Source organism: Protopterus annectens, chromosome 13.part0, assembly GCF_019279795.1.
Source record: "Protopterus annectens isolate FY-2018-M chromosome 13.part0, PAN1.0, whole genome shotgun sequence".
Lineage (NCBI taxonomy): Eukaryota > Metazoa > Chordata > Ceratodontiformes > Protopteridae > Protopterus > Protopterus annectens.
The window spans coordinates 597177599-597192860 of NC_056747.1; the positions used below are offsets into that span (position 1 = coordinate 597177599).

The 15262-nt window shown below is 39.1% G+C and overlaps 1 protein-coding gene across 8 annotated transcripts in view; it reads left to right on the forward strand.

Moving 5' to 3' along the window:
* Nucleotides 1–15262, forward strand: part of RAP1GAP2 (RAP1 GTPase activating protein 2) — a 2340619-nt gene that overhangs the window by 1801090 nt on the left and 524267 nt on the right. For 6 of the 8 annotated variants that reach the window (XM_044054262.1, XM_044054256.1, XM_044054263.1 and 3 more), the window contains one exon: nucleotides 12344–12385. The exons of the other annotated variants lie outside the window; for them this stretch is intronic. In XM_044054262.1, coding sequence (XP_043910197.1) covers nucleotides 12344–12385 — 42 coding nt within the window. The remainder of the gene's footprint in view (nucleotides 1–12343; nucleotides 12386–15262) is intronic. 8 annotated transcript variants of the gene reach the window in all.

Consider the following 15262-nt stretch of genomic DNA (forward strand, 5'->3'; position numbering starts at 1 on the left):
ATGAGTTTGAGGACTGAAAGCCTAAGAGATATGACTAAATTACTACTCATATAGGCATTCAAGCACCAGTTGATTAAACATTTAAAGGTAGTTTATTCCATTTCTTGATTCCCACAACCGACAACAATGAGAAAAAAAATCAGATATTTTCTTTTCATAGCATTTTATGGAGCCCTGCTGGAAATTGTGCAGGAGATTTTTTTTTTTACATAAGAAATAATTCAGCACACTGTATTGTTTCCTTGAACTATGCTGCAGCTGAAGTTGTCAACAATAAAAATAAAATAAAAAAACATTATTGATATTAAATTCAGTTCCATCTTTTCTCTGCAAACTGTATACAATCCATGCACCCATCCCATGCTTAGAAGTTGTATATGACTACGATAATGACTCTGTGAATACCTGCCTCCATCTGTGGGGTCTTTAGGTGGTACTGTAAAGCCTTTCTTCCATATTATAAACACACACACACCTTGGGACAATTTAGAGTTCCCAGTTCTCATGTCATGTGTCTTTGGAGGGAGGGAGAACTGGTGTATCAAGAGAAAACCCCCACCAACCCACAGTGGACATGGAGATGCCAGACAGAAGCACCTCAAACAAGACTTGAACCAGAAAACCTTTTTCTATGAAGTGACAGTGCTCCTCATTATGCTAGTGGGCTGGCCATCTACATCACCTGTACACCAGTTAATCTGTTCTAAAAATGCTGTACAAGAGTACTAACCATAATGTTGTTCTTACTGGTCTTTCAGTTGAATGACAAATCTTTTTTTTTTTTTTTGTCTGCAAAACAGGACATACCACAAAGGACTTAATTAATGCTACCAAACTGTTTTGTTCATCATAAGACAAAACATGCTACATTGTTTGCACTTGTACTGTAAATTTGCATTAGTTTAATAAATGCCCATTTAAGGTCTTCTGATGGTGGACAAAATGGCTGTGAACCACATGCTCATCTAGGCTGGCGGCTTTTGAAAACATAACATTAAACCTGTCAGGAGTAATGTTTTTGATTTTACCATCTTGAAATAACATTGGCCACAATTTATTTTAACAAATAAAATAATTTTGCAGAACATGCATTGTCTGTTATCTGACAATATAAATTATTAAAGTTATTAAAGTTAGTGTAAGCTCTCCATACATTTTATTTATATAAGTTAAACCATGTCTTAACATCATACAAGTTTGCCAATATACTCACTTAATGGCCTGTGTTGATTATTCAGTTGAAAAATAAGCCAATTAAATATCTGCCTTCTACTAAGAAACCAGACCTTTGGCTACAAATCTTTCTTACTTTGAGAAATTTGACATATGGTAATGATATCATTAAATAATTTGGATGATTAATTTCATATAAAACTGTTGACATTAGATTGTTTTGTTATACAAAGTTTCACAATTATTCTAGCAGAACTGCCATTTTAACATCTCTAAACAAAATAACAGAACTCTTATGTAAAGAATATATAAATTGTAAGTCAAACTGATTGTCATTTAGGCTGTCAAAAATTGTTGAATTTGGTAAAATCACCCCTGTACCCAAGCAGTAGGCCATGTGTGTAATGTGAATAAAGCACTACTTTATCATGAGAATAAGTACTCTCTCTCTCTCTCTGTATGTGTCTGTGTGTATACAGTGCGATGAAAAAGTATTTGCCCCTTCCTGATTCCTTATTTATTTGCATGTTTGTCACACTTAAATGTTTCAGATCATCAAACAAATTTAAATATTAGACAAATATTAGACAAAGATAACCCAAGTAAACACAAAATGCAGTTTTTAAGTGATGATTTTATTTGTTAAGGAAAAAAAATATTCAAACCTACATGCCCCTATGTGAAAAAGTAATTGCACCTTGTTAAATCACGAAGAAACTGTGGTTAATCACATTTTTGGGAAAGCTGAGTTCAGTTTCACTAGCCACACCCAGGCCTGATTACTGCCAGACCTGTTGAATTAAGAGATCACTTAAATAAAACCTGTCAGACAAAGTGAAGTAGGCCAAAAGATCCCAAAAAGGAAGACATCATGCCGCAATCTAAAGAAATTCCAGAACAGATGCGAAACAAAGTAATTGACATCTATCAGTCTGGAAAAGGTTACAAAGCCATTTCTAAAGCTTTGGGACTCCAGCAAACCAGAGTGAGAGCCATTATCCACAAATGAAGAAAACATGGAACCTTCCCAGGAGTGGCCGGCCTACAAAAATTACCCCAAGAGTGCAGCGACGACTCATCCAAGAGGTTACAAAAGAACCCAGAACAACTTCTAAAGAACTGCAGGCCTCACTTGCCTCAGTTAAGGCCAGTTCTCATAACTCAACTATAAGAAAGAGAATGGGCAAAAATGGCATGCATGGCAGAGTTCCAAGGCAAAAACCACTGCTGACCAAAAAGAACATAAAGGCTCATCTCAGTTTTGCCAAAAAACATCTTGATAATCCCCAAGACTTTTGGGAAAATATTCTGTGAACTGATGAAACAAAAGTTAAACTTTTTGGGAGGTGTGCATCCCATTACATCTGGTGTAAAATAACACAGCATTTTAGAAAAAGAACATCATGCCAACAGTCAGACATGGTCGTGGTAGTGTGATGGTCTGGGCCTGATTTGCTGCTTCTGGATCTGGATGACTTGCTGTGATTGAAGAAACCATGAATTCTGCTCTCTACAAAAAATCCTGAAGGAGAATGTCCAGCCATCAGTTTGTGACCTCAAGCTGAAGTGCACTTGGGTTCTGCAGCAGGGCAATGATCCAAAACACACCAGCAAGTCCACCTCTGAATGGCTTAAAAAAACAAAATGAAGATTTTGGAGTGGCCTAGTCAAAGTTCGAACTTGAATCCAATTGAGATGCTGTGGCATGATCTTAAAAAGGTGGTTCATGCTCGGAAACTCTCCAATATGGCTGAATTAAAACAATTCTGCAAAGAAGAGTGGGCCAAAATTCCTCAATAGCGATGTGGAAGACTCGTAGCCAGTTATTGCAAATGCTTGATTGCAATTGTTGCTGCTAAGGGTGGAACAACCAGTTATTAGGTTTAGGGGGCAATTACTTTTTCACATAGGGCCATGTAGGTTTGGGTAGTTCTTTTTCCTTAATAAATAAAATCATCACTTAAAAACTGCATTTTGTGTTTACTTGGGTTATCTTTTTCTAATATTTACATTTGTTTGATGATCTGAAACATTTAAGTGTGACAAACATGCAAGAAAATAAGAAATCAGGAAAGGGGAAAATATGTTTTTATTGCACTGTATATATATATATATATATATATATATATATATATATATATATATATATATATATATATATATATAGATAGAGAGAGAGACAGAAAGAGAGTGAAAAGGGCATAGTTAAGCTAGTGTAAGAAGGGGCAAATCTGGCCCACATAATTGGACTATACCACTCAACCTCTTAGAGCAAGAAGTCTGGACAAAGCTGTGATGCTTGTGCACTGGTTCAGTAATCAAGGAGCCTCAATCCTCACCACTAACACCAGTGAGGGGTGTCCACATTGGGAAGGATATCAAGTACATACACAGTAAAGTACAATTTTCCTTAAGAGCACACAGAAATCACAATCAGTCTGGGGCTAGTTTGTCCTCAGATCCCCAGTAAGACTCCCCACTGGCACAGCTATAGAGTGGGATCCTTAGCCAGGGTCCCAAGCCAAGTCCTCCTATCACTCCCTCTGTCCAACCAGTGCTTCATGTCCCTGCCCAAGTAGCAGACACACACGCACACACACACACACACACACACACACACACACACACACACACACACACACACACACACACACACACTTTGAGATATGATTTATATACAACCACACAGACTCTCCTGGGGAAGGCTGGCACAGGTTCACTAGCTGTGCCTCTTCTGTCCAGGCTATAAGGTAGTAATCACTGCCACCAGGACCCTTACTTATCAGCTGCTAAAAATCCCTTACCAAAGGGTGCCCAATTATTACTGTGCAATATTATTATCCAATTAGTAAGTGTGACCAGAACTATAGTTAAGGCTTATTGGAGTGGCCAGTATCACTATATACATGCAATGGACTCTAGAGCTTAAAATATCTCTACACAAAACAGCCACAGTTGAAAGGTTGAAAATTATTTAATAAATAATAAAAACACAAGACAATACTTCTTACTATACAGTGCTAGTCAAGAGTTCAGAGATCACAGGAAAATGCTTAAAATAAAATAGAATAGTTCTGACATCAATACAGAAAAACAGCTAGACTAAACTTACTATTTCCGGTCTTTTCCTAAGAGAAACACTAAAGTCTAAGATCCTACTTACGTACAGACAGAGCAAAGCAAGTGCTGGTGAGTGGTCATTTCTGAAGACAAATGCAAAATGCTCTCTCTGTCTCTGAGAGTCCTTTAAATTGATAATACATCCTGCTGACTCATTTTAGATCACATCATTCTTAACAATTCTCTGGTTTCCCAAGCTAACAGAAACTCTACATTTACATTTTTTAGTAAGCTTGCACCTGGTCAGTTAACTACAGCAATTAAAGATATAATATATGTAAAATCTAGCAATTAACTCTTGTCTCAAAACAATAGAAAGAATCTGCTGGTTCAGACACCATGATTCAGAGTTTCAGGTCAGTCAATCATACAAGGCTTGACTTATCAGCTTTCTTCCAGCAGAGTGCACTGTTGTTACATTTTTAACGTTCAACATTTAACACCATTTTCCTTGCAATGTAGGGTCTGAGAGCTGAGCCTGTCTCAAGTCTCTCTTTGTAACCCTTGACAGCTCCCCTCCCACAGGAAGTCTGGCATCCTCTGACAGCGGTGCCTTACCATCAGCCTGGGTACTACTACTCACATCTACCTTTGCAGTCACTCTGTCCAAGGGAGCATCAGTACCCACAAACAGCTGTGGCTCACCTTCAGTCTCACTGCTACAAAGTAGCTCCCTCCCTTAAGTAACCACCTCACCAGTCCTGGCTGCAATATGCGGTCTGTCTGGGTCTCCCCCGGGCTACCAGATGCACATGCTTGTCTCAAAGCCTGCCTGCATGTAACTGCATAAACAGATGGTACTGCCTCATCAAAATACTTCCCTATCAGGACATCTGCAAGATGGTAGTTTGGTACCCTTGTTGTCTTGAGACAACCTACCACTGGCATTTTGTCTTTCTCACTTACTGGCTGTCTCACCTTTTGTTCCCCCACCTTGCCTCCGTGGACATCTGTATGTCACATGGTCCCACTGGTTGCATTCAAAACATTTAACCCTAGATCCTGGATGTGTACCTGGACTAGTGGCTTCCCCTGCTACTGGCAGATTCTGTTGGGGCAGTCTGGGCTGCCCACCATGGGTTCCTTTAGACTCATGAACAGTACTGGGGGTCCCTTTCCTGTGCAGGGATGCTCTGCTTGCTAGGTATAGATCTCCCTTCTTCCCCAAGTCATCTGAAGTAGCACATTGTCTATTAGCTAACCAGGTCCTCGTATCCTCAGGCAAAGTGCTAAGGGCTTGTTCCCTCACCAAAATGTCTGCCAGCCCTTCAAAGTGGTGATCTGACATCCACTCATCCACCTATGAAAATAAATTCTAAGTTCAGAAACATATTCACACACATGCGCATCTGCCTTGCATCTATGTTCACAAAACTTTTTCCTATAAGTTTCAGGTGTTAGTTTACAAAATTCTAACAGACAATTCTTAACAGCAGTATAATCAAAAAATTCATGATCAGAAATTTTAGACAACGCAGTTACAGCTTTACCATGGAGTAAGGTGGTCAGGAACCGTACCTAGAGCCTTTGGTCAACATCATACTGTTTACATACCCTCTCAAACATATGAGTGAAACTATCAAAATGATCCCCCTCTTTAAACTGCGGAAGAAATTTACTGACCTTTTGTGCTTCTGGGGTCCAGTTACTCCCTTCCCCATTACCTCCATGACTCTGGTGAAGAGTCAGCTTCTCCTTTTCTTACTGCCTCTGCCTTTCCTTCTCCGCAGCTTCCAGGCATAGCAGTTTCTCATTCTCCTCAGCCTGTAGACATCTCAGTCTCTCTGATGCTTCTGTTTCCAAATGCCTGGCCTCCAACTCAAGTCTCTTTAGCTCCAGATGGATTTTTAAGTCCTCTGCAGAAAGGTTGATTTGTCTATTCTCTGAGTGTTGTACATCTCCATGGCCAGTCTGATCACCTTCCTGATTGCTTTTTTCTGATGCAGCTGTGACCAAAGCTGCAGTCATGTCTGCCTTAGTCAGGTTTCCATGCACCAGTCCCTTAGCCTGGCACATCTCAACCAACTAGCTCCTTGACAGCTTGCCATACTCCTCTGCTGACATGCCTGTCTGCTCTCCCTTAATAACTAAGCTAACAAAAGAAATAAAACAATTGTGTTCTGAACTCTGAATATTCACTGTGTGGCTGATTTAGAGTACAAAAACACTTTTAGTGATCACTGTACACAAGCTACAGGAATTCACTATTCACACCACTACCAACCAAGTAATATGTGGTGTGGGTATCCCACCACTGCCACCAATTAATATGTGATGCTTGTGCACTGGTTCAGTAATCAAGGAGCCTCAATCCCCACCACTAACACCAGTGTGGGGCACGTCCACATTGGGAAGGATAACAAGTACATACACAGTAAAGTACAATTTCCCTTAAGAGCACACAGAGATCACAGTCAAGTCTGGGGCTGGTTTCTCCCTTTCTCACCAGATTCCCAATAAGACTCCCCACTGGCACAGCTATAGAGTGGGTTCCTTAGTCACTGTCCCAAGCCAAGTCCCCCTAGCACTCTGTCTGTCCAACCAGTGCTTCTTGTCCCTGCCCAAGTAGCTGACACAGACACACACACACTTTGAGATATGATTTTTATACAACCACGCAGACATTCCCGGGGAAGGCTGGCACAGATTCACTAGCTGTGCCCCTTCTGTCTAGGCTATAAGATAGTAATCACTGCCACCAGGACCCTTACTTATCAGCTACTAAAAAGGCCCTTACCAGAGGGTGTCCAGTTATTATTGTGCAGTATTATTATCCAATTAGTAAGTGTGACCAGAACTTTTTAAAACTTATTGGAGTGGCTTGGCCAGTATCACTGTATACATGCAATGTACTCCAGAGCTTAAATTATCTCCACACAAAACAGTCACAGTTGAAAGGTTTAAAAATATTTAATAATAAATAATAAAAACACAAGACAGTACTTCTTATTACACAGTGCTCGTCAAGAGTTCAGAGATCACAGGAAAATGCTTAAAATAATACAGTAGAATAGTTTTGACAGTACAGAAAAACAGATAGACTAAACATACTATTCCTATCTTTTCCTAAGAGAAACACTAAAGTCTAAGATCCTACTTACATACAGACAGAGCAAAGCAAGTGCTGGGGAGTGGTCAGTTCTGAAGACAAATGCAAAATGCTCTCTCTCTGTCTCTGAGAAAGCCTTTTAAATTGATAATGCATCCTGCTGACTCATTTAAGATTACATCATTCTTAACAATTCTTTGGTTTCCCAGGCTAACAGAAACTCTAAATTTACATTTCTTAGTAAGCTTGCACCTGGTCAGGAAACTACAGCAATTAAAGACATTATATATGTAAAATCTGGCAATTAACTCTGGTCTCAAAACAATAGAAAAAAATCTGCTGGTTCAGACACCACGGCTCCCAGTTTGAGATCAAACAGTCATGCAAGGCTTGACTTATCAGCTTTCTTCCAGCAGAGTGCACTGTTGTTAGATTTTTGACGTTCAACATTTAACACCATTTTCTTCCATTTAAGAGAACAAGCCTGTGGCTTATATTAATATTTACAAATAACAGAATTATCTACAAAATTCTATCTAGCTAGGCTGGCAGGCTTCACATATCTTCACAAAAGCTATCTATAATGGGGGGACAAAGGCCCAAAAATAGGGATACTTTTTAAATATTGCTCTTACAGACTTAGAAAATTGATAGAATAACAGGTTTCTGAAGGGTATGAAGTCCGAAACTCAAATGTATGTCATTATTTTCTGAGTTCAACCCTCAATAATTTGTCAGTGGCTTGCCAGAAAACCACAATTTTATGAGAAACAGACCAAAAATATGAGGCACAAATCAGAACATTCCTCAAAAATCTGTACAGTTGAGGGGTATGAATGGGACCACAATTTTCGTGATATATTTTGGCACTAGAAATGAAAAGTGTAAGATTAAGACAAAACCAGACTAACTCGCAAACAAATGAAACACTAGTATTAGAACTTGGAAGGTAATTCAGAGCTTCCAGTCCAGTATTGTTCTCGGTACTGGTGTAAACGGAGGTTGCCTTTGTTGTGACCTAAAATAGCCTTCTACCTAAATAAGGGCAGCTATTATTCTATGAACATGAATGCTAAAACCAAGTTTGTCAACATTTTTCATTAAAAAATGATAATGGCTTAGTCTTTTCTGAAAACATTTCTGCACCCACTGATGACAGATTTGCCTGGTGGATTATGGAAAGCCTTTTATCATTCTGATAGGCAGTATAAACTGGAAAATTAATATCTCTTTGAGTTATAAGCATGTTATGCATATATTCATTAATAAAATGTAAAACAAAGTTTTTTATCTAGCAAGTTATGAAATATATCCTTACTTCAAAATAATAATTTCTACATCTAATTTCATATGCATTAGTATCTGAAAGATTTTTTGTATGCATTGTGATATTCTGCCTCACACTCTGTATTGTAATATCCATCTGCCATAGCAAAAGGCCTAAAAATCACATTTCTCTTTTCTCCAAGATCTTTAATCATCATATATTCACCTTAGTATTGTAAGAAATGTCTTTTTTGTCACATAATTATTTTTAAAAACCTCAGATTTAACAGTTTTGTGATAGGCCTTGATCAAGACTGCTCCTAATTGTTCTGGTTCAAATGTCAGCCAACAGTGTAATGGTGCACAACATTGGCTGTCACATGAGGAAGCCTTGGTATTATTTGAGGAGCCTTTGGGATGAGCAATTAGACCTGCATGATTACTTCATAGATCAAAGAATTCACTCAATGGGCGGCGTTCATCAGATGAACCTCGCAGACCATTGCTCCTCTTCTGCAATCTCAGGTGTTGATGGATGCACCACACATGAGTTGAGGAACTTTTTTGCTAGTTCTGATCAGTGTAGAGGATTTCATTCCCCTTCTCAAAGGAAGCTGCATATCATTCTGAGGGAGATGCTAATAGTTATTTTAGTTAAGAGAGCAGTCAGAATTTGTCCAGATGTTCACGAGGTGGTAATTTAAAACATGATAGAGGTGTGGTACATAAACAAGCCGGGTTGCACAAAGTCTTGCTAGTTTTGCAGGTTGACCTTGCAGTTATGGGAAATGTTATTGTTTTTAAACTTTTCCATGTTGGGTATTCACCTGCTGTGAGAAAAATGTATTTCTGCAGAGAGGCTAAGCCAACTTATCCATCTAGATCAAGAATCAACTCAGTGGAGAGGATTTTTACTTACTTGCATCCATGGGAAGGATGCCAGAGTTGCATCTTTTTGCATCTTAAATCAGTTCTCAGCTACAAAAGCTTCAGATGGGACAAAAACATGCTGTTTGAAGAAAGTGAAAGGAAAAAAAACCTGCTGTACACATTTCCTCCACTTTTTCTTGTTCGGAAACTAGTAATAAAAGCAAGACAAGTACAACTGAGTCAGACTTTTTCACTGGCCAAGATTGCCTTGGCTTTATTTGCTGCCATAAGGTGGATATCACTCTCCGCACATCCTACACATGGTACGCTAGTCTTTACGTTCGTTTCGGCTCATGGCTTAAAGACTAAGATTCCGATTCTTAAGAGGGGCCTCTTTTCCCTGTTGTAGTTAAGATCTTGCAGTAATCTGAATAATGTACTTCTAAGACGTTTTACTTGTGAAAATGAAATGCAATGGCTTACTGGTGTAATTATACTGATTTGCTTATTCTTTACAAAATGTTTAATGCTCTTGACTCCCTTTCTTATTGCTTAATCTATGGCTAATTTTGCTCTTTGATTAAAGCCTTTTCTACGTTGTCAGCTTGTCTTCTTTGAGAGCCCTTTCTTGGCACCATTCCCAGAGTTAAGGTATGTAAAAAAGGACTCCTCCTCAGTTGTCCTAGGAAACTAGATATCCTGTCCTGTGATTTGAACTTTATTTTGGAAAGGATGACAAAGTCTCACTTTGTTTGTTTGTTTTTTTAAAGCTTCTCACCTGAGAGACCATTTTTATCTTAGCATTTCGTTTTTACAAGATTTTCAGAATTACAGACCCTTTTTTGTCCCAAGCCTTATGCTCCTTTTATAAGGATAGTGTAGCCTTTTCTGCTAACCTGTCCATTACTTGAATGAAACAACCTAGGCTGCTTACTATTACCTTTATCTATAGAATCCATGTGAGTGTATTTTATACCTCATGGACCATAGAAAACAGTTTGTTCCCCTTGTAAGATGATTGCCAAAGAATTTGAGTAGACCGAACAATGTATTGGGTCCTTTACTTCAATTAGAATAAGTTCTGTTAAAGAAAAATAAAACATTCTGAATCAGATTACTGAATGAACTGAATTATCTTATGGCTCGTTGGGTAAGCCTGTTCGTGGGCTCATCAGAACACATTTCAGAAGGAATGCTGATGCTCCAGTGATGAACTTTCAGTGAGTGTAGGTGTCAGATACTGAGCATATGATCTTTCATTCACAAGTTTAGTAAATATTCCAAGGCAAGAAGAAGATAAAGAACTCACCCAGTACATATTGGCTGGGGGCTATAGTTGGTCTTTATATCCGCAGTTTGGTATCCTACTGCTTAGAATTTAACTCTGTGAAGACATAAAGGAATGAGATATTTTTAAAAAAGATGTGTAAAATATTGTGTGATAGTGGATGAGTAAATCTGTTTACATCTTGAGTGTGAGCTGCCCCCAGATCTCCTCCTCACTTTTTTCCCACCACATATATGTTGTTAGTCCTGGTACATTGCTATGACATACGTGGAGTGTGTTTGCAGAATGTGAGTTAGATGCTTTTGTCACTAAATTGAACAGTTAAATGTTTTAGTGTTAAGAATTAAAAATATTGAGCATTTTGAAGGTACTATGTAGTTCTATCCTTTCTGCTAGATATTTGTGATAATAGACATTGGTCACGCCAGCTATGGTTGCTGTGTTTGGATTTTATGTTTTCCTGACAGAGACATCTCCCACAAGTACTGTCACATGTTAGGAGTAATGACAGAGTTCAACCTATAAAGCACATTAATTGGCACAAGAGATGATGATCCATCTGCAGTTTCTGTCATGGATGGAACTTTTCGAATTTTTAGAAGCTTCTCTTTTAAGATCTAGTCAACCCTTAATAAAGAGTAAGTTGTTAGGCAATGGGTAAAAGCCTAGCCAGCTACTCAAGGTGAACCACTGTGAAAATCTTAGCCAAACAACTGCTCAGTGGGAGATGGTATAACACTTTGAAAACAAAATGAATTTAGACATATCTACCACTATGGGGAGCACCTAAAACATCTCTACTTTCTAAACAAACCATTAGTTTTGTTATTATGCTAATAAACTTGCTTCTCTAAATAGAAGTAGGGGATTTTCCTGTTCTCAGACAGCTGTCGGTGGCAAAGCTAAAATGTATGTGTGGTTATGCAGTAGAACATCTGAATTTGCTAGATGTCAATATAGTGCTTGTGTGTACAAAATAGTTCTTGAATGGCAGATTGCCTGTCTGAGAACTAAAAGTTCATTAACAAAGACATAGGATATGTTGGAATGATAGATTTATATCCCAATGATCCCTTTTCTCTGGAACACACTTCCACTGCATGTCAAATAGAGTAGCACTCTTGCAACCTTCAAGGTAAACCTACATAATTGGATGGGTAGCCTCAAATTCTCCCCAGGTCTGTCTTTTCTTGCTGTCCTTGAGGCTGGTGGGAGCTATTGAATAGGGGCTTTTGGCTGCGCTTGTAATGATCTGCAGACTGATTACCTATTACTTACATATGAATCTTTGAGAATTTTTTAACTTTTATGCTACCTGCATGAATAAAATTCATTTTCAGGACATATGTTGTATTAAATGTAGAGAATAGCATGATTTATGTCCTTTTCTTTTCAACATGTTACATTTTACAGAGACAGCACATTGTCTAGTTCCTGTATAAAGACTCAAAGAAAAGATGTTAAACTATCAGCTTAATTGTTTTATTTATTTAATTAATTAATTAATTAATTAATTTAATTAATTAATTAATTAATTAATTAATTAATTAATTAATGATGTGTTTATTTAAATGCAGGTGATCAAGCCAGAGGAGCAGAGAAGTGGAAGCCAGAATAAGGTCTGGGATATTACTTTGTGACAATTTTTTCAATATAAATGCATAATGTGCATGCATATAGCAATTTTTTTTTCCATCCCTTTCTTAAATCTATTACTTTGGCCTATTGCATGTTAATCCTATTGTTTGGAATATCATAAAAAAGAAGTTATGTACTCACCATAAAGTTCCATGTTTGTTGTCCATAATCTCGCCTTCATTCTTGATGGTTGAGTTCGGAACTGAGCATCGATTCTGACTTGGTCATAAACTAAAGCTCAAGGACTTTCACTGGCTCAAGGCTACATACTCTCCCAAGATGCCTAGCGACTGTTACCCAGATCTTGTTTGAGACAACTAATCACTAGACTATGCAACCCAATACAACTACTACAACAGATCCTCTCCCCATAATTCCTAAGGCATGAAGGGAATCAGGAACTTATAGCCAGTTTTAGAGAAGGTCCTCTCGATTCTCCAGGAAGGGGGAAGGAGGGTGGGATGCAAGAATGAAGGCGAGATTATGGACAACAAACATGGACCGTCGTGGTGAGTACATAACTTCTTTATGTTATGTTGCCCTATTTCGCCTTCATTCTTGATGGTTGGGACAGTGTCCCTAGCACCTTCTTACTTGGGTGGCTCAAGGGAATAAAACTCTGCAGAACAGTGGAACCAAAGGATGCCCTGTTCCGGGAGGCCACATCTACTTTGTAATGAGTGATAAAGGGATGAGGGTTAACCGATGTGACTGCAGCACAAATTGAATCCAAAGGGAGCCTAGCTTGAAAGGCAGTGGAAGTCGACATTGCTCTAGTTGAATGCCCTCTAATTTTTCCCAGCAACTTTTTGTTCTGAGAGTTATAGGCATAAGTAATGGTGTCTGTAAGCCATTTTGATAGGGTCACTTTTGAAACTGAAGTTCCTTTTCTGTTTTCTGAGAATGAAACAAACAGTTGGTCAGATTTTCTAAACTCCTTTGTCCTATGCAAGTCGAAACGTAGCTGCCTTTGGTGAAGCTCATATTCTGCCTTGTTGCCATAATTGGGGAAAAAACAATAGCTCAATAGACTGATTTAAATTGGCCTCAGAACAAACTTTTGGCAGAAAGGAAGGATTTGTCCTGAGAGACACTCTGTCGTTGTGGAAAATCAGATAAGGGGGATGAACAGACAGAGCTTGCAGTTCTGAAACCCTCCTAGCAATAGTAATGGCTATCAAAAAGATTGTCTTCCAAGATAAGAACTTTAGTGGGCAAGAGGAGGCTGGTTCGAATGGAGGAAGAATTAAGGAGGATAGCACCAAATTTAGATCCCAAGGAGGTGGTGGCACTCTTATGGGAAGTCTTAAAAAATACACCCATCAGAAAGGCTTTGCATAATCTGTGGGACATTATGTTAGATCCCATGTCTCCTAAGTGGTAGTTTGATATAGCAGCTAATTATACTCATATCATGGCTGCCGCTGCACCCTGGTTTCTGTTAAAAATTCCAAGATTGCTGATATAGGGGCTGTAAAAGGGTCTATATGGTTCTTGTCAGCCAGCAAGAAAACCTCTTCCATTTGCTTTCATAAAGTTTTCTAGTTGTATTCTTGTTTCTGAGAAGAAATTGCCCATTGCCAAACTCTCTGAGCCTCTCAACAGAGGGATAGGATCTGGTTCCGCCTTTGTTTGTTGATGTACCACACCACGGACATATTGTCTGTTTGCATTGCAGTCGTACCTGTTGGAAGAGAGCTCTGGAATGCTTGCAATGCTAGGAGCACCACCCTTATCTCTAGGACATTGATGTGCAAGTGGTATTCATGTTCTTGCCAAGTCCCTTGGATAGTCTGTCCCAGATAGTGCCCTCCTACCCTATCTAGGAAGCAGCTACCGGTTGGGGAAGAACAAATGGTCTGCCTACCATTACCTGTGTGGAGTGAAGCCACCATTGTAGGTCCCTCGTGCAGGTGTCCGTAATGAGAATTTTATGTGACATGGACAACTCCTGCATAGACCACTGAGCGAAAAGTAGCCACTGTAATATTCTCATGTGTGGGTGCAACAGTGGGATTAGTGTAATTGCAGCTGCAATTGAACACAGAACCTTGAGGACAAATTTTGCTTGTACTTTTTTCCTCCAGAGTAATATTGACACCTGATGGTGCAGCGTTTGAACTCTTTCATGAGGCATTTTTCCACCATGTCTTTTGTGTTTAAGTCTGCCCCTATAAAGGTAATATGCTGTGAGGGCAACAAGGCAGATTTTTTTAAAGTTATAGTAATGCCCAGTTCTGAGAAGAGATGAATGGTGGTGTCTCTTGTCCTGGTTAGTAGATGCTCGGTGGTGGCGGTCAGGAGCCATTCATCTAAGTATAGAAACACCCAGAATCCTTGATGCCTTAGGTGAGCTGTGAGTACTGCCATGCATTTGGTAAACACTCTGGGGGCTGTAGTGAGGCCAAAGGGCAGAGCTCTGAATTGGTAATGACTGGCTCACAGCCAGAAGTGTAGATATCTTCTGGATCGCCTGTCCATCTTTATATGGTAGTATGCATTCTGAAGATCTATGGAGCACATCCAATTGTCTTTCCAGAAAAGGGAGTATAGACTGCAGTGTTACCATCCAGAACTTTGTTTTCATTACCAACTTGTTCAGTCTGCTGAGATCCAAAATTGGTCTCCAGTCCCCTGTCTTTTTGGGAACTAAAAAGAACCTTGAGTAAATTCCGGATCTGATTTGGTCTGTGGGGACTTCTTGGATGACTCTTTTTTCTAGCAACTTTGAATTTCTAAGGTTGCTTTATCCCTTTGACTGGGTGGTATGTCTGGGATGGTCTTTGATGGAAGGGGTGGAAGGGAGAAAGGAATGTTTTATCCCCTGGGTATGATGGACTGTACCCATTTGTCTTGAG